Here is a 27001-nt window from a genome sequence, read left to right on the forward strand (position 1 = left end):
AGAGGGTTGAGCAGAGGCATCCGGGCCATTCCTGCCCCAAGTGAGGCAGGGGGACATCACCCCTCCCCCTTGGACTGCCTCCCGGGGGAGGCAGAGAGGGGCCGGCAGCAGGGAAACACCTAAATGGGGTGGGCAGGCACAAACCTTTCTTCTCTGCCAGCACCTGCTATAAATCTTGATATGATATCACTTTCAGATGCTGCAAACATTAACCTTTGAAACAGTCTCTTTTATAGTCCCACATCACTGGCAAGTCCAGACAGTGATAAATTGCACACTGGCAGCCCTCTGCCCCCCCCCCCGTCTCTCAGCTGCCTGTTCTCTGTTTTTTGGGGGGGGCAAGTACTCAGGAAGGAGGGAGCACATCCCAAAAAGGGTGTGTGTGAGGCAGCACAGTCTGGAGCTGGATAGGAGGAAAAGGAAGAGAGTAAGCCTAGTCACTTCCTAGAGTTTCCCAGGGAATATCCATTGGGATGAGAGTAGTAAGGGTTTAGTCTGGCAAGAGTCTGTCTATTGTTGTGAACAATAACGAATTGAACTCTGATTTGTTCTACATCATTCTGGGGTTTAGCCTGACTGTTGGACTGAGTGGTGCAGTTCATTTAAAACAACACTGAATTACTTCAGCAAGGGTTATGAGCTTAGCTTTCAAGACCCTGCATGCAAATCCCTCAATTTGCAGGTAGCAAGGCATGGCAGAGCAGTGGTGCAGGTTCCTGTTGTCTCCACGCATCCTGTTTGTTTCTGGTTTTATTTATTATCATCATTTATGTTATAATTCTTTAAAGAGGCAGGTAAAATCACTTGCAAACATGAAATCATCATCATTGTAAACTAAAGTATTTTTAGATGGTTTGGAGCTCCAGCCTTCAGAATTGGTCACAGGTGTGATGATTCTGTCAGCATGATTTTAAAAAATGAGATTAATAGCGATGTCATCACACAAAACATGCACAATGTGACACCACTAGAAGCCCAAACAGGAATAATCCACCATTAATAGATAGTAGGACTAACTTGCATGTGAAATTTCTTATTTTTTCTCTTGTTATATAAAAAATCCAGTTTTATTTATTTATTATTTTATTGCATTTAAAAGACTGACAAAAAGAAATGAAAATGCTCTGCAAAGATAAAAATGCATACATTGCCAAAGAAAACAAATATATATATAGAGAGAGAAAGTGCTTTTATAAGAAAGTGAAAGCAATGGCACAAAGGAAAAAGGAAAAACAGGATCAATTTGATTTGCAGATCCAAAGAAATGAGTGGAATAAAGAACTAGAGGTTCCTTACTGCCTTGACAATTTTTTTAACTTCCATAACAAGAGTGAACATCAAATGATGACATGGATAACACAAAATATTTAGAATTTATTGCACTCTGTTACGTTTGTATAGAAAAGGCTGTCAAAAACAGCATTGGTTAGAAATGCAATAAGAATGACGTTTCTTTAAAACACACGTTTTTAAGGAAACATGATTCTGTGTTAAAATTTTCAGATGACAATTTTCTTTTGAACTAGATACCTAGTCTTTGGAATTCGACAGCTGGACAACGTAAATGGATTCTCTGTGTCTTATTATGGCGAAAGGATTGATGTTGCGGTACTGGAAAGATAAATAGGCGGCCTTTTTCACTTGGTGAATTAAAGATCTGACTGCCCTTGCCACCTGTGAGCATATATATAGTATATAGTATATAAAATATATTACTTAAGGCTCAGTGGGAAGCAGTGATGATGTGCTTTGATGAAGCCTTTTGGATTGTGGAGGCATCTCAGTTCACGTTGTCAAAGCCAGCCGTTCACCTCGCTGAATTGCTTTGGGTGGATCAGAACTGCCCTGTTCTGACCCAGCTCTCCAAACACGGCAAACCCTCTGACATGAACTCAAAAGATTCCTTTAATAGGAATGCTGGCAGTTCTGGCAAAAAGTCTTTCTCTCTCTCACCGCAGGGTAACAAGTCTGTCCAGCAGGGGAGACGAACAGTTGTCTGCCACATCTATTCATCTCCACCCTACCTTTTATCCCCAGGGCTAGGGTGATGTTTCACTAGCAGTGGTGGCTCTTCCTTCTGAAGGACCGGCCCATAGATTTCCACCGCTCTCCTCTCCTCTGACTTCTGTGCATTCACACATCAGGCACTGGATCCAACTGTTCCTCCTCTTCCTCATCAGCCACCTCCAGACCTGGGGGCTGTTGACTCTCCGGGGACTGACGGATGGCCCAAGCTCTGCCTGTCTCTCTCTCTCTCTCTCTGCCAGTTCTATTCCCTCTTCCCCCTCGGAGCTCCCAGGTTGCCTTGATGCCGATCCTGACTCCCACACCTCCTCCTCCTCCTCTGATTTGGCTGCTGGAGGGGCCGGTGATCAACGGGCCATAACATGCCCATGCTACATGCTGAAGCCATCTGGAAGGCTTCAGGGGGAAGACTGACAGCTTCGTGCGTAAGAGGGGAACCCCAAATGGGACCTGCCCTCTGCAGGCCTTCCGGTGGCCAAGCTTGTCAGTCTCGAAGACCTTCAATGTTCAGGCACAGAGCGGGTGAATGAGGGTGAATGCAGCAGCATTGGAGGCTTCCAGCTTGAGCCCTGTGAGCCTTAGATGGGTTTTACTCCAATCAAGCCAGACCGAAATTTGTGAGATGTAAATATTTGCAAAATGGGCTCTATAGGTTGACCTAGACTTGTGACTGTGAAGCTTTTTAGCGATAGAGCTATTCTCGACTGGGCAGACAGTGTTTGAATCAGAGGTAAGCTCACTATTCCTGTTTTATTAACTTGGATCCGATCCATTAAAAAAAATCCATTTATACAGTTCAATCACAATGACTTGCAGCAGAGACTGTCTGCTGTTTGTTAATTTATTTAGATTAGATGTTGGAATGAACCTAAACAAACTGTCATCTCTAGACACACTTGGGCAATTAGAATGGAGCTCACGCGATTCTTTTATAATTCAAATCAGAGAAACTTACTGGAGTCATAAATTAAGAAGCTCATTACATTCTCAATTGTGTTAATAGGAAAATTCAACTTGCTTGGTTTTTACTGAAGAATTTATTAATAAATCATTGGAAATGTGCCTGGGTGTGTTTTCCACCCCCCCCTCCCTATCCTCATTAATTCTTAGCGCTAAATTGCTGTGCCATGTTTGCTCCTGTTCTTGTCACTTGAGAGTAAAGTAAAGGCAAAAATTGGCAGAACATCACTCACAGGATCCAAATGCTCCAGCCAAGATGTACTTAAGGGCTGCTTCCCATCTGAGATGCCAATGGAGGAATACGAAGAGAGGTTGGTTGCCATTTGACTGTCAATAAATGACGGCCTTTGAGCAGGAAACACGCTGATTTGCCACATGCAGTGAAACTGAATAACGACCTTTGACACTTTTTTTACATTCTAGTAATGAAAAACAAATAATCGAAGGGCTACATGGAAGATGAAGTTTAAGAAATGGCTGTGATTTATTTTATTATTTTATTTTATTTGCCAGGCGTTAACAAATTGGTAAGTCAATGCAAACGTAAGTGAAAAGACAAAATGCCAGGAATGGTCTCTCATGAAATTAAAGAAACCATATATATGCCTCAGACAGAAAGTGGTGAGTACAGTGGAGAATATTATAGGAAGGTCGCTTCCTGTCTTTCATTTTATTTATTTTTTATTTATTTGATTTGTCAGTTGCTTACAAGGTAATAGTATAAACATGAGTAAGAATACAGGAAATAGGTACGAATAAAATTCAGGATACTATTAAGTGCTATGTGCTTAATGCTCAAAGCACATAGTGCCTAAACACCCACTTCATGGTCTGCTCCCCTCTGGGAAGAGATTTTCAAATATTTCTAGCAGGACTACCAGATTCTGTAACAGCTTTGTTCAGGGGTGGGATTCAAACTTTTTAACAACCGGTTCTGTGGGTGTGGCTTAGGTGGTGGACATGGCTTGGTGGTCATGTTATTGGCTGGGTGTGGCCAACTCAATATCACTCACATCGAGGCACGCATCTCCTCAGGTTCGCACCTATTCGCTCGAACTGGTTGTTAACATTCTAAGCAGTTCTCCAAACTGCTTGTTAGAAGAAATTATTGGCCTAATCCTGTAAGGAAGGCAGGAAGGAAACATTCTGGTGTTGCTTACAGAAACTGCCTCTCTGTTAACCCTTATTATGTTCTTGGCAGGACTAGACTTCCTGTCTCTGGAACTTCTCTGGAGTTTTTTCCCACTCCTTTGAGGGTACTTTGCTTGTGTGGAGGAACCATTCAAAGTTACAATGGCACTGAAAAAAGTGACATGACCATTTTTCATACTTATGACTGTTGAAGCATCCCCACAATCATAAGAAGCCAGGAGAGGAGATGCGTGCCTCGATGTGAGTTATATTGAGTTGGCCACACCCAGCCAATAACATGACCACCAAGCCACGTCCACCAACTAAGCCACGCCCACAGAACCAGTTGATAAAATTTTGAATCTCACCCCTGTATGTATGCATGTATTTTATCTTGTCATGTTTATGTAGTGTATATTAGAGGTGGAGACCCTTTGAGAGCTCTGTGGAATAAAATTTCATTTTAATGTATGCCGGCCAGTGTACATTCAAAGTGACAACAAAGTTATTCTAAGTCTAATGTCATAATTTCCTGGACAGTTTCTTCCCATGTACTTATATTCAGCTATAGATACCCCATTTTCCCTGAGACTAAAATGAAACCACTTTCCTAAATATCAGAATGATGGGGGCAGAAATAGTTCATCTATGAGGAGAATTTTTTGTGTGTGCAAATCATGCTGTTTAACTTACAGAGCAGTGTTTTATGAGACCATATCATTCAGAGTAACATTAAGTACTCTTCTTAAAATAATACCAGAAATATTGGATGGTGACAATTTTTGCACAATGCAATCTGACCAAATTGGATTGAAATTCCTCCTCAAATCAGAGGGAAGACTTTGAATATGGATTGCCTGAAAATAGTGATTTTAGTCTGTAATGGTATTTTAGAAGTGGAGAATCCCTTTTGGTTGCAAATGTGTCAATCAACACCATTTTCTTTTAGAAGAGACATTGGCTTGAATCAGAATAATGTGAATATTTACAATTGTCCATTTACTCAACTATCAGATCCCGGCTAGGGAAAATTTAAAAAAAGAGGAACTATCAAGTCTGTCCCAGCATGAGCATTTAGGAAACTCCTTTTGTACTAAAGCCAAGTGGTTACAGCAAGGGTCCCCAAACTTGGCAACTTTAAGACTGGTGGACTTCAACTCCCAGAATTCCCCAGCCGGCATGGACACCCCTGGGTTATAGCTTAAGCAAAGGACAAGGACTCTGTAATATTGTGCAATTCCAATCATTTTGAAATCAGGTAGGTGCAGTTTCAAGACAAACGCTGGTACATTGTTCCAGAATTACAGCTAGAGTATATTTTTCTTCAGCAAATGGCTTACAGAGAAATTCCTGATTCTTTTCACCTGATACTTTTTCATCCACCTGCACAAACGGACGCATTTCTTTCCTCACAAACGTAATTTTAAGGTGAAGCTGAAACCCATCAAGAACATTTTTTGCCTACACATCCCTAGTTAATAGTTGTTTTATTTTCCATCTCTGGGTTCTCTTTCAAGTTTCAACGGAGTGAAAATAACTTCTTGGAAACATTTTTAGCTATTATTTCCTTTTTCTTTTTCAGAGCCAGAACACGTTAAGCCCCTCTGAGTAATCTTTCTATGTTTTAAATAACCTGGGGTTCTGCAGAAAATATAATACTGTAAACAGTACGCTTAGACTCAAAAACGATTCCTTCCATTAGTTTTAAAAAGCAGAAACGAAGCTTTACCAGCCTCATTCATGTATCGTTTATTCACAGCGAGGTTGCTAACAATGATCAACCATCCAGCCTCACCGCCGTTTTGTCACTCGCCTGCCTAGCAATTTACTCTCTTTTTTGTTTAATGTCAGAGATGTCATTGAAAGGTTGGATATTTCACAGTGTGGCTCACTCATTACACAATTTCTATGGCAAGCTGTCCGTCAGTGAGAAAGTGCTTCCACAGACGCACACAGCCTCCCCCAAAGCCCAGCTTGTCCTAATGCCCGCCCTGCAGGAATCAATCATCCCTGGCATTTCTCGGCACCATGCAGCTCTCCTGAACAGCAGCATACAAAGCTTCCAGAGTGAATCAATGAAGACCATTTCCTCTCCCTCCACCCCCAGGTCCACGGGCCTTTGCCCCTTTCCTCTCGGGGAAGGATCCAACTGCGTGTGTTCGGACCCAAGCCTTGTTCCAAGGAAACAAACACAAACAGTGGTAACAGCAAACCTTTTAATGATTCTTGACGAATTCCATACTTCCTGGTGAAAAGATTGTTTCACACTAATTGTCCCTGATAAGAACGAGCTTTGCAAAGCTGTCAAGAACACTAGATAAAGTTGCCAAGAAATATTTCAAACACAAAGAGTCTCCAAACACAAACGAAGAAAGTCCGAACGTCCACAAGGCTTGAGTGCAAAAACAACTTTGCTTCTTGCAAAGAACTTTGGTTTCTCAGCTGGCTTTTTATCTCTTAAGGGAGGGGCCATCACCTTGCAGCCTTACTTCTGAGTCGCCCAGGCTGCTGTAGCTGCTCTTTCCTTCAAGCAGCCCTGCGCGCATGCGCACTGGGCACTGAGCACAGGCTCCTCAGGGGCCTCTTCATCACTGCTGCCAGCCCCCACAATCTCTGAAGGCAGCTCCCACTCTCCAATAGTCCTAGCCCCATCCCTGCATCACACCCAGGCCCCTCATCTGAGTCCTCAGCCGTCCGCACCTGTTGCTGGCGAACCACAACAGCATGACCAAGAGCCCCCTACAATCTTCTGACCTTCTGAGATTCAAGCAGAGGAAAATCTAGGTTGCCTTCAATTAACAAGGAAAGAAGAGGGCAGGATTCCCAAAGGCAGGAGTAGGAATAATCCACCCGAGAAGTGGGAGAGGCCCGTCTGTTGTTAAGATTTCTGTTTTTTCTTTAGAAGATGCTTCTCAAGAACAGCTTGCCTTCAAGAATGAAGAGAAGTTGCCTTCAGAAGTTGTGGAAGCTTCATCCCTGGAAGCTTTGAAGAAGAGACTGGATTGCCATCTGTCAGAAATGCTGAGGGGTCTCCTGCTTGGGCGGCGGCGGCGGCGGGGGGGTTGGACTAAATGACCTTCAAGGTCCCTCCCAACTCTGTTAATCTGTAAACTCCTCTTCTGGCCAGCTCAGTGTATGGCATGGAGGTTGCAACCGCTTCCAAATGCTTCAGCGCTGCCTGAGCCACAGCAACAGGCATTGTACAAGGAATCCTCCACAACGAAGCCAAAATTTTCTGTCATTAAGGGAGACATTTGTGAAGTGAGGCTTGCTCTGTTTTACGATCTTTCTTGTCCCAGTGGTTAAGTGAATCACTGCAGTCGAGAAGTTAGTAACCTTGTTGTTAAGTGAATCTGGCTTCCCCGGTTGTCTTTGCTTGCCAGAAGGTTGTAAAAGGAGATCAGCTGAGCCTGAGATACAGCAACTGTCGTAAGTATGAACCAGACGTTGAGCATCAGAATTTTGATCATGGGGATGCTACAATGGTCTTAAGTATGAAAAACGGCCGTAAGTTATTTTTCCAGTTCTGTTGCAACTTTGAACGAAGTGAATTGTTGCAAGTCGAGGACTCCCTGTATTTAATATCGCAACTACATAATGAGGAGGCAGAAGGTGAGGACGGCTGCTCCTTCCCCTCTTCAACCACACACAGGAAGCGGAATCTTCTCCACAGCTGCTACTGGATGGGAAGGGAATTCTGAAGATCTCATACACCTTGCCTTGGAATTACACAAACACATAGCAGGTCATCCTCGACTTACAACCTGTTCACTTAGTGACCCTTTGAAGTTACAACAGCACTGAAAAAAGTGACTTGTGTGCGTCAGCTTTGGAAGCCCTGTTGAGACCAGACACTCCCACGCTGCCACACTTGAGCCTGGGAAAGTGGGATGGGGGGCGGGGGTTCTTGGAGTGCATGTAGTCAGACAGAATAGCATTCTTCCTCTAATTCAAGGTCATGTTATTTTGCGCCTAAGCGAGGGCAAGTCTCAAGTCCGGACGGATGGTGATTGGGGCATGTGACGCAGGGGGCGGATTTGTAGTGTTTACTTATGGCAAGGAAGCCCGGAACTTTCCGATTCAGGATCCCCCAGTTGAACCAGTTGCTATCCAAAATAAACCTTTGAGAGAAGATGTCTGTCTCAGAGTTATTGGGCGGAATGGAGATTTGCTGGAACGCTGACATTGTGACTCTTTTTCACACTCGTGACCATTGCAGCACCCCCAGAGTCATGGAATCAAAATTCAGATGCTCGTCAACTGACTCGTATTTATGACGATTGCAATGTCCCGGGATCACATGATCCCCTTTTACGACTCTGGGAAAAGCAAAGTCAAAGGGAAAGATGGACTCCCTGAACAACTGCGTTACTAACTTAACAATGACAGTGATTCACTTAACAACGGTGGCAAGAAAGGTCGTAAAAATGGGGCTAAACTCGCTTTAACAAACGTCTCACTTAGCAACAAATTTTGGGCTCAATTGTGGCCGTATGTCAAGGATTATCTATATAGCTCTGGGAGGGGCTTCAGATTTACAGGGGCTTCAGTATTCCTGCGCACCCACCCAGCGCCTCTTGGCAACTCTTTAAACCGGGGATTTTTCCCTTTTGCAGTTGATGCACCTTTTCCTGGGAAAAGATGCTGCTTTAAAGAGCTGCCGAAAGTCCTGTTTAGACTCTGGGCAATTGGAAGGTCCTGCTCACCCCACGGTTATTCCACGGGGAGACTGAAACATTCACAGCCCTCACACCCCGGACATAAACTGTTTCAACTCCTTCCCTCAAAACGATGCTGTAGTATAGAGCCCTGCACACCAGAACAACTGGACACAAGGGGAGTTGTTTTCCCAAACGCCATCACTCTGCTAAACAAATAATCCCCTGAACACTGTCCAACTATTTACAAAGTCTGCTCTACTATTACTGTTAATCTTCTCATCACTCCTTATCCCCCATCCCCTCCCACTTGTGACTGTAGGACTGTAACCTTGTTGCTTGTATCCTTACGATTTATATGGACTGTTTCCTAGTATGATTTGATTGCTTATTGTACCCTATGACTATCATTTACTGATGATTCTTGACTCTTGACGAATGTATCTTTTCTTTTTATGTACACTGAGAGCATTTGCACCAAGACAAATTCCTTGTGTGTCCAATCGCACTTGGCCAATAAGGAATTGAATTCTATTCTATTCTATTCTATTCTATTCTATTCTATTCTAGTCTAGTCTAGTCTAGTCTAGTCTAGTCTAGTCTAGTCTAGTCTTATTGTACCCTATGACTATCATTAAGTGTTGCACCTGGTGATGCTTGACGAATGTATCTTTTCTGAGAGTATTTGCACCAAGACAAATTCCTTGTGTGTCCAATCACACTTGGCCAATAAAGAATTCTATTTCTATTCTATTTCTATTCTATTTCTATTCTATTCAATGGCCATATTTCAAGGCAATTAATGGAATATAAGATAAGATAAATTTATTGTCATTGTACTCAGAAACCTGAGAACAACGAAATGAGATGCTCTTCCACAACATACAACTGAACAACACCAAAAGACATATACAAATAACAACATAAAACAAATTAGAACAAATAACAGTTAAAAACTGTACAACCAGGATATATATATGTTAAGACCACCAGATTCATAACTCTGCATTTAACCTGATCACAGCACTTGGGTAAAAGCTATGTTTAAATCTACTTGTCCTGGCTTTCAGCACTCTATATAGTTCGAGATTTGGAATTCTAATAATCAGGAGTGTCAAACCAGCGGCCCGTGGGTGAGATGTGCCACGCCCAGGCCACGCCCACCCCAGCTCTGCGAAGGGGAAAAACATCACGATATGTCATGTGATGGCAATGTGACACGGCGAGTTTGACACCTGTGTAATAGATGGAAAATTGGTCGTGTAGCAGATCCATGACCAAATATATGCTAGCTAAAATGAAGACCATTTATCATTCAATAATAATAACAATCACACCAATAAAAATCAATAACTATTTCTATAGAAACGGCTTGTTCATATTATTATGAAAAAGCAAAAAGTTGCGATTTGATTTTAATGTAAATGCTTTTTTTTCTTATCCCTCCTCATTTCTCTTCCCCCGCTTCCTCTCCACTGTTTTCCTATTTACTTTCATATTTTGTATCTTATAATATTTTATAACTCAATAAAAATTAAAAATAACATCTTTCACCAGCTTTCCTCCTTTTTTATGCTATATTTTGCTTTTCTTCCTGCTCCTGAATTCTTTTTTAAAATATATTTTATTTTTATCTTTTACTGTCTGTTGCTTTGGAAATGCTAAGTGAACCAGAACTGATGCGAATCCTTGATAATATGAAATTAGAGCAGACTACTTCTAATGCATTTATAAGTGACACTGAGCATTTAATCACAGTTGTTTTTTTTGTTATGGGACAGGGAGTTGGGGAGGGGGCAGAATCAAAGAAGAAGACTGGACACTTATATGTAATTGGTAATTTTCAGAAAGTTAAAATGCAAAAATAAAATAGAAGGGATTAGGTGTATTTATGAAGCAATAAGAGAATAGTGTAATAGATATGCTGGATATTACTTATATTATATATATGGGAATGTGATCATTGTTATATTGATAAGAAGAATATAATTAGTAATTGTTAAGCACATGAAATATGTATCTAACCGACACACGATTGAAAAATATATATTGGCTTCAAAGGTCCAATTAGCATTGACTAGAGAAAAAACTCCCCCACGAACAGTTGCAAAAAGGAAGAAATTCCGTTCCAACTCAAAATACATATAAATTATAAATAGAAAAAACAACACAAACCACACAGAATCAATTAATGAGACAAGACAGGATAAGGGCTTGAAGACGTCCACAGATATCGAAATACACACCCTGGGAAGGACTCCAGAACTCAGATAAGAACTGACAGACTGGAAATATTTTCACGCTTTGCTTCGGGCACTGACCCATGCGCAGTTTGTCCTTTTAAACAGTCCTCACAGCTGTAGCCCATGAAGGGGATCAAGGCCCTTTCCTCCCCTGTAGACCATGCCATTCATGTTTCTCCCTTATCTGCTCCTCCCTGCGTGCCCTAGGATGAAGAGGAGATGGGCCTGGGTCTTCCTCTGAATGCCCAGCCGGCCTCTGCCCTTCCCCTGTTTCCTCCACACCCTCCAGAGCCAAACTCCCAACCCCTGACAGCTGTTCCTCCTCTCTCTCAGAGTCAGACTCTAACAGGGGCATGACAAAGTTAAAATGCAACAAACGTAAGGAAAAACTTTCCTCGTTTCAGTCACGCTGCTGAAAGGGAAGGAAGGAATTGCTCAAAAATGACGACTCTGAAATGATGTGATTGCCAACGAGTTGCCTCTCTTAGACCCAGCCAGATTATTGATCTGCCTCTTATAAGAAATTCAAGCTGCAGCTTTCGGCTGTCACTTTCAGAGGCCCTGGAGAATGCAACAAGATAGTTACTTGGAAATAGAAATAATGAATCCGGCAAGATCTTGAAGGCACTTTGTTCTTCTTTGCACATAATCTGAGGATTTTCTCTGAGGAGGAAATATTAGGGTTACTAAAAATAATTCCAGCAGCCAGGTAGGATTCATCTTTGGGGACCACATCATTTGCAGAGCTACTTCCAGGTTTTCCTTTCCGTTTCTATGGAGCCAATCAAGATGGTATCAAGAAAATGATTCAGCCAAATGGCACTGTTGTAGTTGCAGCAACTCTACTGGCCTCCAAGAAACAGGAGCAAATGTCAAGGGATCCCCGCAGGGTTTATTGCTCCCCAAGTTGTGCTTGTCTTGTGGTGTTTGTAGGGATTGTAGGAGAAGAGAAGAGAAGAGAAGAGAAGAGAAGAGAAGAGAAGAGAAGAGAAGAGAAGAGAAGAGAAGAGAAGAGAAGAGAAGAGAAGCTGGAAGAGACCTTGGAGGTCTTCTAGTCCAGCCCCCTGTTCAAGCAGGAGAACCTATACCATTTCAGATAAGTGACTATCTAGATCAGGGTTCTCCAACCTTGGCAACTTTTAAGACTTGTGGACTTCAACTCCCAGAATTCCTCAGTCAGCAAGCAAGGAGTTGAAGTCTACAAGTCTTAAAGTTGCGAAGGTTGGAGACCCCGATCTAGATTCTAGACTCTTCTTAAAAAACATCCACGGATGGAGTACCCACGATTTTTGGAGGCAACTTCTGTTCCACTGGTTAATTGTCCTCCCTGTTAGGAAGTTTCTCCTTCATTCCAAGTTGCTTCTCTCTTTGGTTAGTTTCAAACCATTATTTCTTGTCCTGCTCTCTGGGGCTTTGGAGAATAATTTGACCCCCTCTTCTTTGTAAAAGTCCCTCAAATACTGGAATACCGCTATCATGTCTATTAATTCTTCTTTTCCTTAGGTTAACCAGACCCAAAACTTGCACCCATTCTTCATATGGTTTAGTCTCCAGGCCTTTGATCATCTTAGTTGATCCTCTCTCAAACTTTTTCCATTTATGCGTGTTGCCTGGGAGCCTTGTAGTGCAGAATTATGTCACTGGAGATAAACTTTTTTTGATTCAATCTCATTTAAGGTTTTCTTCAACTTCCCCATACAATAATTGCTTTTTCATGTAGAGCATTCAACCCTAGTTCTGCAGCTGAAATTCCACAAGGTAATTTGGGAAACACTGTGAAAGCAGGTGAGCCAGAGGCCGTTCTCTCTGGCACTCTTTTCCTTCCATTAACAAAGAGGAAACAATCAGTCTTATTTAATTTTCTTCCAAACTACACTTTAGTTATAGTAGTTTAATTTTATTTCTATTCTCCAGCTCCTGGAAGAATCCCAAACCCCAAACCATTAATAAGAGAACATTTATAAGAGAGCATAATTAAATTAAAAAAATAAAACCAGCAGTGCTTAAAATCAATAAATACATACATTAAAACCATGTTGCCTTTGCAGAACAGAAAATGTCTGTTTTCAAGGCTACAAGTAGTAACTTCTGGACAGCCCTATCCACAGCCAAAGGATAAGCAGCCTATACAGGTAGTCTTTGACTTACAACTCATTTAGTGACTGTTCAAAGTTATGACGACACTGGAAAAAGTGACTGTCAGCTCTCACAGATCCCTATCGGGACATTGCCATTCTGGTGGGGAGGGGGCCTGGGTGCATTCTTTAGTTTATAGCCTTTTTCCTGGTGCCTCTGCATCCTGTACTTCGATTTACCTTCTTGGGAATGTAAGGGGGGAATCCCATCTGTTTTGTCTCAGCTCCGGAGCCTCCAGCAAGCAACGAATGCTGAGAACAGCTTCTTATCACCTTCTCAGTCTGCGATTCTCAAAACATCTTTGCATCTGTGGATTGGCTTATTTAATGCCGGACTGAGGGGAGGGGCCTCTAACAGGTTTAATCTAACAGAATTGCACAGGAATCCTCAGGTCCTGATTTCTTTTTTTTGAATTTTTTTTTAAATTTTAAGCAACAAATATAAACGAACACGAAACATATAACATACAACATTAAATAAAATCTTCTGTCCATTGTGATGACCTGGAGTGTAACACAAACGTAACAAAATCCAAAAAGTAAATAAATGTCTTTTAATGCCTCTAACCTGGCCCCACTGTTCAATAATTCTCAGCTGGAGATAAAACTTATTCAAAAATAGTCTTCAAAAGAAAGCAATACAGTCCGAACTTAATGATAGAGGTGAAATAAAAAACCAAACAAACAAACTACAATGAAGGAAATTCCACAACGGACCAGGATACGTAATTACCAAATTCATGGAGATAACAAGGCACAGTCTGTTGGAAGGACGCCAACCAAGATAACTTCAGCCCCAAAATAACACACGCTTTGCTTCTGGCAACGCTGTGTTGTAATCGTCTCTCTTATATACTAGTCTCCCCAGCTGCAACCAATGAGGGGGATCATGGCCGCTTCCTCTCTCGTAAGCCAAGTTGCTTCCTCCTCCGTTCCTCCCTGCATGCCCTAGGATGCAGAGGAGATGGGCCTGGTTCTTCCTCTGACTGTCCAGCCGGCCTCTGCCCTTCCCCAGCCTCCTCCACCACCTCTGGAGCCACACTCCCCTTCCCTGTTGGCTGTTCCTCCTCTCCCTCAGAGTCAGTCTCCACCAGGGGCATGGCATCCATTATACAGTGTGCCAGTTGGTACATATCTCTTGTGCATAATATCGTCATTCCATCCTGTCTTTATGTTACCATTCATATTGTATATAACGACTATCCACTTAGTATCATATTATTGTCAAATCATTGTCAGACTGTAATTACAAATTCATCTAATTTTTTTTGAGCAAGAATCAACTATTATAAAGCCTAGTTTATGGTATCATTCATTTCTAAATAATCAACATAGAATATCTATCATATTATAATTCTTTCCATAGTAATCGCTTATAGTATATTATTACATTATTTTATCTTAACTATTATGTTATGTTTATATTATGTTATGTTATATTTCTCTATTTTCTTGTCTAACCACAGATAAAATAAATCCCATATTTTATAATATTCTTTTTCTTCTCGCTCTCTAATGGCAAATGTCAATCTACTCATTTCTGCACATTCCATTATTTTCTTTCTTTGCTTTCTTTATCTTGCTATCCCTTTCCTTTCCTTTTCCTTTCCTTTTGAACTGCTAAGTGTTTCAAAAGTTCTACTTTCTTGAGTGGAGAGGAGAGGCATGTCCTTACAGTGACTTATTACCATTTCCCACATTTATGTCCATGGCAACATCCCTATCGTCATGGGATCAAAATTCAGACGCTTGGCAACCGGCTCGTATTTATGACGGTTGCAATGTCCCAGGGTTATGTGATCCTTTTTGCGACCTTCTGATTTGTCAGTGGGGAAGCCAGATTCACTTAACAGTTGTGTTACAAACTTCACAGCTGCAGTGATTCTGTCAGGGTTCCAGCGATTGCTCTAATTAAAGCCAAGCTTCAAAACAATCAAAAAGATTTATTAGGAGCAACGTGTTATATGAAGCCAATTCTGCCACACATAATTTATGGTCACCTGCGACCCTGTTTCCCCCTCCCCCCCAGGTATGTCATAAATCAGATTCTCCAACGAAGTTCTCTTATTGGCTGGGTGTCATCAATCACATTCTCCAATGAAGGATTTTCCCGGGCAGAAAATCCAGTAGCCTAGGCTACAATCTTTGTAAGATAAGTGTGCAATGTACTTCTGGTTTTAATTGCCGTACTGCTCCTTCAGGTTTCCCCCCCGTCCTGCTTATGGCAACTTGAAAACAGGCATAGGAATGCTTCATGAGTTGACAGTCCCTTGAAAAGATATGACAAATAAAACCCTCCTTTGTAAGCAATTTGAAGTACAAGGAAGAGCTGCCAAGGGTCATTCAGGGCTATGGAAGAATCCAAATTACAGGATTCCAGTCTCCCCTTGAACCTATCCAGCAAAGTGGAGTCCACCACCTCTCTGGGTCATACATTGCTCTGTCCAGCTGCTCTGACAGTTAGCACATCATGAGCATCTGCTTTCCTGCCCTTAAAGGCATTGTTCTATGTTTTGCATTCAGGAATGAAAGAGAACGGATCTCGATTTTCTACTCCAAAGCATCCTTTCTGGGAGAAGTGCTATTGTGTCCTCCTTGCACAGCCCTTCCCAAAATATCCCAATTCCTTCAGTCTCTCTCCTCAAAATCTGGTTTGCAGCCTCTGTAACAATCCCTGTTACCTTTGTCTTAACCTGCATCCTTCATTTCATATCTTTAGCATCATATTACTGTAATTTGCCTGGAATCAAACAAACCAACCAACCAGCCAGAGATAATTGAAAATCATTGTTGTTTGGGAATAGAAATCAACTGCAAAGATACCAAATCAGTGTATTCTCCAAAGTACCTGAGGACAGGACATGAAGTAGAAGATGGAAACTTATCAGAGAGAAATCCAACCTAGAAGTAAGGAGAAATTCTTGACAGTGCGAACAATTGATCAATAGAAGGGCTTGCCTCCAGAAGTTGTGACTGCTCCATCACTGGAGGTTTTGAAGAAGATAACCAGACAATCACTTGTCTGAAATGGTTATAGGACCATGATGGTGAACCTATGGCAGAGCCATTTCTGCCAGCACATGAGCTGCAGGCAAACTTACCTCACTGCACATGCGCGTGTCTCACAGCTGATTTTCAGCTGGTTTGAGGCCTTTTTCAGCCTCCCAAAGGCTTGAGGAAGGCTTCTGCAGGCTTTGCAGGTCGAAAACTAGGCCCGTTTCATCACTTCCAGTTTTTCCAGAAATACTGGAAGTGATGAAACGGGGCTAGTTTTCGGCTTGCAAAGCCTGCAGAAGCTTTCCTCAAACCTCTGGGAGGCCAAAAAAGGCCTCAAACTCACTGAAAATCAGCTGTGAGGTGAAGTGCTTGTAAAGGAGTGGAGGGGGTGGGTGGGTGGGGATTGCGCATGCATGCGTAGGGGGTATGGGGGCACACATTGCCTTCTGGGTGCTGGCATGCGAGCGCAAGCGTGCGCACAATTTTTGGCACAAAAAGGTTAGCCACCATTGATATAGGTTCTCCTGCTTGAGCAGGGGTTTGGACTAGAAGACCTCCAAGGTTTCTTCCAACTTCTATTTGTATTTGTATTTGTATTTGTATTTGTATTCTCTTCTCTTCTCTTCTCTTCTCTTCTCTTCTCTTCTCTTCTCTTCTCTTCTCTTCTCTTCTACTGTACTCTACTCTATTCTGCTCTTTTCTACTTTATTCTACTCTACTTTATTCTATTCTAAAGAAGCAACCTGGAATTAAGGAGAAATGTCCTAACAATTACTAACCAGAGGAACAGCTTTGCCTCCAGAAGTTGTGGGTGCTCCATCACTGGAGGTTTTTAAGAAGAAACTGGGCAAGCACTTGCCTGACATGGTATAGGGTCTCCTGATTGAGTGGGGGGTTGGACTAGAAGACCTCCAAGGTTCCTTCCAATGCAGTTATTCGGCTACTCTGTTAAAACTAAAACATATCTGATTTGTTAAGAGGATGCGTGAAAAAGATGCAATTGGAATTGCACACAAAGTAGGGGATTCATGGCTTGGAAATCTGCATTGCAGCACCACTTGGGAATGATCACTGACAAGTAGCTGAATACAAGCCAGCAGTGAGACAGCTGCTACTTTGATTCTCCCGCTTTAGAAGAAGACACATTATTCCTCTCCACTTGGCATTGTTGAGACCACTGTGGAAGTTATGCACACAGTTCTGGGCACCCCATTTCCAGAAGACTATGGGGAGATTGGAGAGGAGCTAGAAGAAATGATACAGGGACTTGAGAAGTACTACACTCCTCTGCTCACAACAGAATACCCTACATCACCAGGCTTGAAATTTTGGGCTTGGACGACCTTGAACTATGCCGCCTGCATTTGGACTTAAGCATAGTACACAAAATTATCTGCTACAACGATTACTTCAGCTTCGACCGCAACAATACAAGAGCACACAACAGATACAAACTCAGTGTAAACCGCTCCAAACTTGATTGCAGAAAGTAGGACTTCAGCAACAGAGTGGTCAGTGCCTGGAATGCGCTACCTGACTCTGTTGTTACATCCTCTAAACCCCCCACCTCTTTTACCCTCAAACTATCCACTATTGACCTCACCTCATTACTAAGAGGTCTGTAAGGGGCGTGCATAAGTGCACCATCGTGCCTACCGTCCCTGTCCTATTGTCCCCATTTATTCATACCCATTTCCTGTATTCTTACTCAAGTGTATTCTTATACCTATCTTCTTGTGATTGACAAATCAAATAAGTAAAATAAAAATTAAAAGAAGGAAGGAAAGAAGGAAGGAAGGGGTAAGGAAGGAGAACAGGGAAAGGGAAGGAAGGAAGGAGAGAAAAGAATGGAGGGAGGAGAGAAAAGAAGGGAGGGAGCAGGAAGAAGGAAGGAAGGAAGAAAGGAAGGAAGGAAGGAAGGAAAGGAAAGAATACCCATTCCTAAGAGGTCTGTAAGGGGCGTGCATAAGTGCACAATCGTGCCTCCCGTCCCTGTCTTTTTGTCCCCGGTTTTTGTACCTATTTCCTGTATTCTTACTCATGTTTATACTTATACCTATTATCTTGTAAGTGATTGACAAATCAAATAAATAAATAAAATAAAAATGTTTAGTGGGGAAGGCTGACAGAATGTGGGACACTCAGCCAGGAGAAAAGAAGAGTGAAGGGAAACACGAGATGTTCAGGTAAATAAAAAGGGCCACTGGGAAGATGGAGAGGAACACTGTACTGTGGTCACAGAAACTAGGATCAGAAAGAATGGTCTTAAGTTGTGACTTCCTAGATTCCGTTTAAAAATGCAGAAAAACTTACAACAGTCTATTTCAGAGGCCATGTTTCTCAAACTCTGGAGGTTTTTAAGAGACAATCTCACAAGTGATTTATCTGGCTTTCCTTGGGTCCAGTTGATTTTTTGTGGTCTTCCCAACTTCCCAATTGTATGATTCTAATTAGGCAAATGGCTGCCAACCCTGAAGCCATTTTGGAGCACCTTCAAGGCTGCCATAGTAGGGCTGGCGAGAGCTGTGGGAATGGGAGAGGGGAGATAGAGATAGCTGGGAACTTGTAGTCAAAATAAAATTCTTTCTCCTGGGAACCAAGCACTTTCTCACCAGGTGCTGGGGAGGTGTGGACTGAAACCACCTGAGGGTGGGGTGGTGACTGGATTGGAACATGTGATGGATACGGGGATTGGTGGAAAAGAACTTTGATTTTTAATTTGGGTGGGAAAACCATGGGACCTTCAGAGTCGGGTTTTCACTGGATGTGCCAATATGACAGGCCTAATAAATCTGTACTTTGAGGAGCACCAGGCCTCAGAGGTTTGATTGCATTGGGTCTGTTACTTGGAACTCTGACAATGGCTACAAGAAGTTTGATTCCAGCCTGTCCCCAGTCACAGAAAAGCAGGGGTGGATTTGGAATGAACATGCATTGCATTCGTGATGACCCAGGGCATGGCACAAAGCCAACACAGTCAGATAATCAGTAGGAATCCCTTTATTAGCTCAAACTTTGCCCCCAATGTCCTGGTTACCTTCTGGCTGGAGAAAAACTCTCCCAGGAACAGCCTTTGGCTGCAGAGAATCAAGTCATGGTCAACAAAACTGTAACTATAAGTCCAATCAAGGCAAAATGAAGTAATTAGTCCAGCAGGGGAGGAGAAGGAATTCCAGACCTGAATTCAACACGGTTGGGAAGATGCCAGGAACACAGATAAGTAAAATTAACACAAGATAAACTCATGTTTGCTCCCAGCAGCTGCTGCACTCAGGGATGCATTTCTTTTAAACTCTCATTCCCAGTTGTGGCTAATGAAGGGAATCAGGGCCCTTTCCTCCCCTGTAAGCCACGCAACCCACGTTGCTCTCTTCTCCATTCTTCCCTAGGATGAAGAGGGCCTGGGCCTGGGTCTTCCTCTGAACTCCTTCTCTTTTATTCTATCTCTCTCCTGCTCTGCCCAGTCAGACTTTGCCCTTCCTCAGTTTCCTCCACAGCCAATGGAGCCACCCTCCCACTCCCTGTCAGCTGTTTGCCTTCCTCCTCGGATTCAGACTCCGACAGGGGCATGACAGCATTTATGGTAAAGCAACTGATGGGCTTTCTTCTGTCCCTTGAAAGGTCCATAGACCACCTGCCTCCATTTTGCTTCCCCCTCCCCATATTTCTTGCTCCAGACCATATAACCGCCTCACATCCTCTACGCAATATTTTAAATCTCTCCTGGCCAATTTCTGTGAAACCTTACATTATTGAGCATAGTCCACCTTGAGAAGAACCAATAATAAGGATGACTCTGGCTAGGAGAAGGGCAAAGCTGAGAGAGAAGAATTCAAAAATGCAAGGAAGAGAGTGACAGTCTGGGCGGCATCTCCTCCGGATGAGAGTGGGTAGGAGGCTCCCTGTTTCTCAGAACTGAAACAACTTTCCTCAGACATTCAGGGGAGGTAACGGCTTTGCTTGGATCTGAACCACTGACCTGGTAGATTAAAGGTCTGAAATCCCATTACAAACTCCAGCTCCAGTGTGTTTTGACACTCTTCTGTGAGCACAGAAATGAAACGATCCCATCATCTTTGAAATTACTGGCTGCGAGGAGCTGGTTCCACTGCTCGCGCTTCCAGTTGGGGTCAGCGGTTGGGTTCACCACTGAAATGCAGGCACTGACCTTAAAGAGCCTCCTGGCAGTTGCTAAACGTTTCTTCCCAGAGGAAGTCTGCAGGAGTGCAGAGCCGTCCAGGTAGGACAGCACATATATACCTCTTCACAGTGCTTCACAGCCCACTCTAGGCAGATTTACAGCATATTGGCCCCCAGCAATCTGGGTCCTCATTTTACCCACCTCGGAAGGATGAAAGGCTGAGTCAACCTTGAACTGCTCAGAATTGAACTCTTGGCAGTGGGCAGAGTCAGCCTGCAATGCAGCATTCTAACCATTGCACATCATGGATGGATGGATGGATGGATGGATGGGCAATACGCTGCTTCACAGTGCTTTCCAGCCCTCTCTAAGTGGTTGGATGGATGGATGGATGGATGGAAGGGCAATGGCACTTAGACTTATATGCTGCTTCACAGTGCTTTCCAGCCTTCTCTAAGTGGTTTAAAGAGTCAGCCTCTTGCCCCCAACAATTTGGGTCCTCATTTTACCCACCTCGGAAGGATGGAAGGCTGAGTCAACCTTGAGCGGGTCAGAATTGAACTCCTGGCAGTGGGCAGAGTCAGCCTGCAATGCTGCATTCTAACCACTGCACATCATGGATGGATGGATGGACGGACGGACGGATGGGCAATACGCTGCTTCACAGTGCTTTCCAGCCCTCTCTAAGCGGTTTCCAGAGTCAGCCTCTTGCCCCCAACAATCTGGGTCCTCATTTTACCCACCTCGGAAGGATGGTGTTAGATTCCGTCACACGCCGAAAAGAAAGCACAACAGCCACAACAGGGTTTGATTGATGTAAGCAGTTTATCTTCCTCTGGAATGGGTGTCGGTACTTAACTGACCAGCTGCTAGACAATGAAAGCTAACCGAGATTAAAGGAAGGGCTAATCACTGGCCTGTCCCACCACCCTTATACACCCGATGTGCCCTGCCTCAATTATCCCGACATGCCCCAACCGGCAGGCACCAGCTCAGTTCGTCTTCTCGAGAGGAACTTGCTCCCCTGTGCGATTACGCCTGCAGGTTGCAGCAGCTTAATGATCGGGAGTCACAGGATTTCATAGCATTTTCCATGGCCGTCCCGTCCCTCCGAATGACAGCCCACAGGTGACGTCGGGCTGACAGATGGAAGGCTGGGTCAACCTTGAGCCGATGAGAATCGAACTGCTGGCAGTGGGCAGAGTCAGCCTGCCATACTGCATTCCAACCACTGCTCCACCACGGCTCTTAGATACGACGATTCCCTTCAAGGGCCAGGGGAGCTGATGGCCCATTGCCACTCATTATAGGATAAAGACCCTACGCTGAGTGCGGTTTGTCAGCCAGTTACAAATCCATTTGGTGGTGATACTGTCTATCCCATGTTTTCCAACCTACTAAGAAGTCGGCTGTGGTCTACTGTGTCAAAGCCTTACTGAACTCCAAGGGGGTTGAACTAGAAGACCTCTAAGGTCCCTTTCGACTTTGGTGTTCTCGATTCTGTATTCTTATCAAACATGAACTTTCAAACCAAAAGGTTTGTCGATGGCTCCATAAATTCTTTGAAAAAATCACTTTTCTTCATTTGGGCCATAAATTCCCAGCAACTTCAATTTCAACTCCCTATATACGAACACCATGTTATTGTTTTAAAAAGTTAATGAGATACCTTGTATGGATTATATTTCCCCCCTCATTGTCTCAGTTGGGAGGCCACATAAATGCATAAATAAATAAATGATGCTTTACGCCATGTTAACTTCCCTGTTATTACTATAACTACCACTATTCTTTGATGTTACAAAAACTCTTCAAAAAATGAAAATGGGTTGGGTGCATGAGACAAGTACCACGTTGAGTGTCAGAGCTGTAACCAATTGTTAGAGCAGCTGTAGTGGGAGGAGGAAGACAAGAAAGGAACTGTTGTAAGTCAAGGACTACCTGTATTAGCAAGGCTGAATCTCGATTGTTCAACTTGAAAGCAGATCCTGAGCAGAAGAGGCAAAGTAAGATAATCACCCTAAGAGCCAGGTGCTTATTCACTGCCTGGGAGTAGCTGGAGATGCTGCCTTTTATCAGTAAGGACTTCCGTACAAGCTGGGCTCCCAACTACTTTCTCTACAAGAGGTGTAAAGGTCAAAGTTCCCCTGGCACATCCGTGCCGGTCGTTTCTGGCTCTAGGGGCCAGTGCTCATCTCTGTTTCAAAGCTGAATAGCTAGAGCTATCCGAAGATGTCTCCGTGGTCATGTGGCCGGCATGACTAAACGCCTTTGAAGGTGCACGAAACGCTGTTCCCTTCCCACCACAGTGGTCCCTATTTTTTTCTACTTGCCTTTTTACATGCTTTCGAACTGCTAGGTTGGCAGAAGCTGGGACAAGGAACGGGAGCTCACTCCGTTATGCGGCGCTAGGGATTCGAACCGCTGAACTATTGATTTTCTGATAGACAAGCTCAGCGTCTTAGCCCCTGATCCAATGCATCCCTTCAAAAAGGGTGAAAGGGAGAGATAATTTTTTTCAGTGTGCCCAAGAAGGAGGAAAATGCCAACCTTCTGTTTAAAATAATGGTGGAGGGAGGGGCTGTTTGCAGGCTGAGTCCGTCGTGGCTGTTCCCAGATTAACAGATTTAACATATTAACAGAGTTGGAAGGGATCTCCTAGGTCATCTAGTCCAACTCCTTGCCCAAGGATCGCTATTATGTTGGCCAGCAAAGAAATTCTCCTGGAGTTTTTGTCTTCCCATGTCTCACTCCACCTCGCAAAAGAGGCAAAGCTTTTCAAGTATCTTGGAAAGGAGAAAGCACCCTGGTGAGATGGGCTGTTTTCATCTTGGCTGTGGGGCTCAAAAGTCTATGAGTGGGCCTGTTAGTTTTGGAGTGCCACCGTCTCTCTGGCAATCTGCAGCCTCTCGACACACTGAAGAAGCAGCTTCTGCCAAGAGGCCGGCTTCTCTCCAAATGCAATCAGGTGGCTGATTTGATTTTGGCTTAGCATATTGTATGAAACCTGCAAATTATTTCTTATGCTACAAAGCCCAGTGAATCACAGTATGAGGTAATGCGCTAAGTGAACCTTGCTAAAGAGGAAAAAGGAAATCTTTGATATTTGGGAGAGATAGCATTGACTGCTTGGGCATTGTTTTCATAAATTGAGCAGGCTTGATTTTAACTGTAGTTATTCCTTCCTCAAAAAATATATATGGTGAAATGTAGTACAGACTCATAATCTTACTATCCAGTGAACTATTCCAAAAATATTTTTCACTTTCAGAAGTCCTCTTTACTGGTTAAAAGATAATTGCAACATGCATATTAAGTCCTGACAGCATGTCCAGATTTTGAGATAAAAGTCAGGGAAAATTTAATTTCTACAAGTATCTCTCTTCAACTCAGTTTCACACAAGGCAAACAGTATAAATTTTAATGTTGTCAAGTTTTTAAATCCAAAGCATCTCTCAATTAAATCTAAAAATATGAAATACTCTTATTTTGTGAATCTGCTCGAGTTGGTCTTCAGGTGTTCATATATGTCAGTCCGTCTTAGTTTATAAATACTTTCGATCAAATTTTCTTTTATGTGTTCATTTAAAGCTATTCACACACTTTGTATGAAATGAAAATGTTGGTTTTCATTTGATTATTACTTGCAGGTATAAATTCTTTTTTTATTAAACTCAACATAAAAACCATTTACTTTTTATACAGTTTTGCCTTTGAAAATATATTCATTCTATGAAGCTTGATACAAAATTTAACTGAGATATTTTCATAAAGTCCATGGGTTTCCCAACTCAACCGTTAGGTGGACTTACAATTGGCTCAAGGGTCCTACTCAAAGGGGAGATATCAATGGGTTGAAATCTCTACGGAGAGCCATCTCAAATAGGCTTTGCCTAGATCCAATGCTGTTCAGAGTCTTTATAAGAGATATGGATACGGGAGTTGAGGTAATGCTTACCAAATTTGCGGAGGGTAGTAACCTAGGAGGAATGGCTATTATTTGGGGGAGAAGGAAAACATTCAAAAAGTCTTAGGCTTGAAATAAATAGGATAACATTTATAACAAGGAGAAATGTAAATTCATGAGTCTAACAAAACAAAATAAACATGTACAGAATGGGGAAAATTCTGGCTGAAGAGCAAGCACTCCATATGAGAAAGACTTGGGTGTACCAGTAGAACCTGTGTCCCAACATTGCAACACAACTGCCAAGAAGGTCAATATCTTGAAGAACATCAAGAGGACATGGAGTCAAGGTTGCAGAAAGTAATAATCCCACTCTAACTCTGGCTTGGTCAGGCCTCGATTGGAGTATTGTGTTCAGTTTTACACACCAAGTTTTAAAAAGTCTCGATCAGCTGGACCAGACACTGGTTCCAGGATGGTGAAAAGACTGGAAAATAAGTCTTACAAGAAATAGTAAAGAGACCTGGGTATGTTTAGTTAGAAGAGAAAATTGAGAGGAGACATGACAGCTGTCTTCAAATACTTAAAGGGTCTGTCACGTTGTGGAAGGTTTGGAGTCAGTCAGTCAATCATTTTATTTTGATCATTGACCAGCAAAACTAAACAAAGGAGTCATAACTGATTGGAGTAAAACAAGCATAGAAGTGTAAGTTTAAGTTTAAGAATTTGTGGTGTAACAATATATTAAAAATGGCATCATTTACCAGTACTTCCGCTTTTGCCTTTCAGCCCCAATCCAGGAGCCTTTGCAGACAGTTGCTTCTGACAAACTATTTTTGTATTAAATTTAAATTTACCAACAAAGAAATAAATGGAGACTAGTACAGCTATTTCAAGCTGTTTAGCTCTCATCAGCTAGCTATACCCTTCTGGGATTCACTTAATCTCCCCTCTGGTACAGTCAACAAAGCGAGGAGAGTCTGTGGTTTAGAGGTGAATGCATCTGCCTAATATGCAAGCTGTCCAGGGTTCAAATCCCAGAAGGATATGCTGGCTGATGAGAGCTAAACAGCTTGAAATAGCTGTACTAGTATAGTCAGTATACTAGTACAGTGGAACCTTGAGTTGTGACTGACTACAGTCGCAACCTAATTTGATTGTCACCGGAAGCATGAACGTCTGTGCACGCGAGGACCAAAAAACTTTTAAAAAATGGCACTGAAGGGGAAATTGCTGTGGTGATTTTCAGGTTTGTTTGGTCACCACCTGAAGATCTATTCACAAACAGAAGCAAAAATTCTAGTTGTCACCTTATTTGGTTGCGAACAGACGTGCTCGTGACCTGAGGTTCCACTGTATAGCTATTTTTTTGTTGGTAAATTTAATATTATCAACAATTGGTTGTAATCACCGAAGTAGAACCAGATTGGTCTGATAGCAGCAACTTGAACTAGAACAGGGGTGTCAAACTCGATTTCATTGAGGGCTGCATCAGAGTTGTGTCTGTCTAGTGAAAAGAAAGACTGGGGTGACATGACAGCAGTCTTCCAATATTTGAAGGGCTGCCTTAAAGAAGAGGGGGTCACCCTATTGTCCAAAGCGCCAGAGGGCAGGTCAAGAAACAACAGTTGGGAATTAAACAAGGAGAGAAGCAACTTGGAGTTTAGGAGGAATTTCCTGACAGTGAGAACAATTAACCAGTGGAATGGCTTGCATTCAGAAGTTGTGGATGCTCCAACACTGTAAGTTTTAAAGAAGAGATTGGAAAGTAATTTGTCCAGATTACTGTAGCATCTCCTGTTCGTGCAGGGGATTGGACTAGGAAACGCCCAAGGTCCCTTCCAACCCTGTTATTCTGTTCTAGCTGTCCCGTCATGTCAAGTATGTCAGCACTCATATTATGCTCTCAAAATTCCAAATATGCCCATTGGTGAGAAGTGGATGGGGAGCTCTGGGTGAAGGATTGGTACATAGTTTGAAGCATCAAAATAAGCCCTCCCTGCAATCAACAGCCTGCTAATTACCAGGATTTTTGAAACTGTATTCAGAATTTGTCTGAATACTAGACCAACCTTCTACGGTATTTTGAGCCATAAACAAATGCTGCAACCAGAAATTTTTAGGAGTTAAGAGATCATTTTAAGTGTTCTTGAATAGTTTGAAAGATCCAGCTAAGGGCAGCTTTTTGCAGAGGTTCCGGCTTAGAAAAACAGCCAACATTTGCATAGTGTTGAAATGTAATTCCTGTCATAACACTGAAAAGCAAACAGGCATAAAAGCTTTTAAAAGTCCATTTCAAATATGAAGGAAGATTGTTAAAACATGATTTAAAACACGTTTATTATCTAGAAAATATGATTAGGTGAGAAGAGGTCTAATCCACTTGCATGTTCTGATAGCAGCAAATGATGTTTTTCTGTTTGAAAACTTGATTTACTGACAGTCAGATATGTCTGGCTTTCAGTCCCATTCATTTATCTCAGACATGGAATCTCCATCTGTTTAAAAGATATGCCCTGGGTCATGTGTACTAACATGTCTATTTCTGCTAGGTATGAAAGGGGTTTCACCTCTGAAAAGACTGCAGAGAGAACTCCGAGAGAAAAGGAACCCCAAATTGGATAGTCAACAGAATTAGAATTGTTAGGGACAGAGTTAGAATTGTCTCCAAATTTGGATTAAAGTCGATCGCTTCTGTATAAGTTAAATTCCTGTGTGTCTTCTTCAAACTGGCATTGTGTGACCTGCTTGGAGTACCACACAGTCCAGCATATTCTTCATCTGGAGAATTTTCTGGTTTTATA

The 27001-nt window shown here is 42.6% G+C and overlaps 1 protein-coding gene across 2 annotated transcripts in view; it reads right to left on the reverse strand.

Moving 5' to 3' along the window:
• The window catches only part of CHST8 (carbohydrate sulfotransferase 8), a 317845-nt gene that overhangs the window by 29388 nt on the left and 261456 nt on the right, over positions 1-27001 (reverse strand). The window contains exon 1 of one of the 2 annotated variants that reach the window (XM_026714454.2): positions 11604-11764. The exons of the other annotated variant lie outside the window; for it this stretch is intronic. Coding sequence (XP_026570239.2) covers positions 11604-11664 — 61 coding nt within the window. The 5' untranslated portion in view covers positions 11665-11764. Of the gene's footprint in view, positions 1-11603; positions 11765-27001 lie in introns of those variants that run through there. 2 annotated transcript variants of the gene reach the window in all.

This window comes from Pseudonaja textilis, chromosome 11 (assembly GCF_049901715.1).
Source record: "Pseudonaja textilis isolate UNSWEBS1 chromosome 11, rPseTex1.2, whole genome shotgun sequence".
Lineage (NCBI taxonomy): Eukaryota > Metazoa > Chordata > Lepidosauria > Squamata > Elapidae > Pseudonaja > Pseudonaja textilis.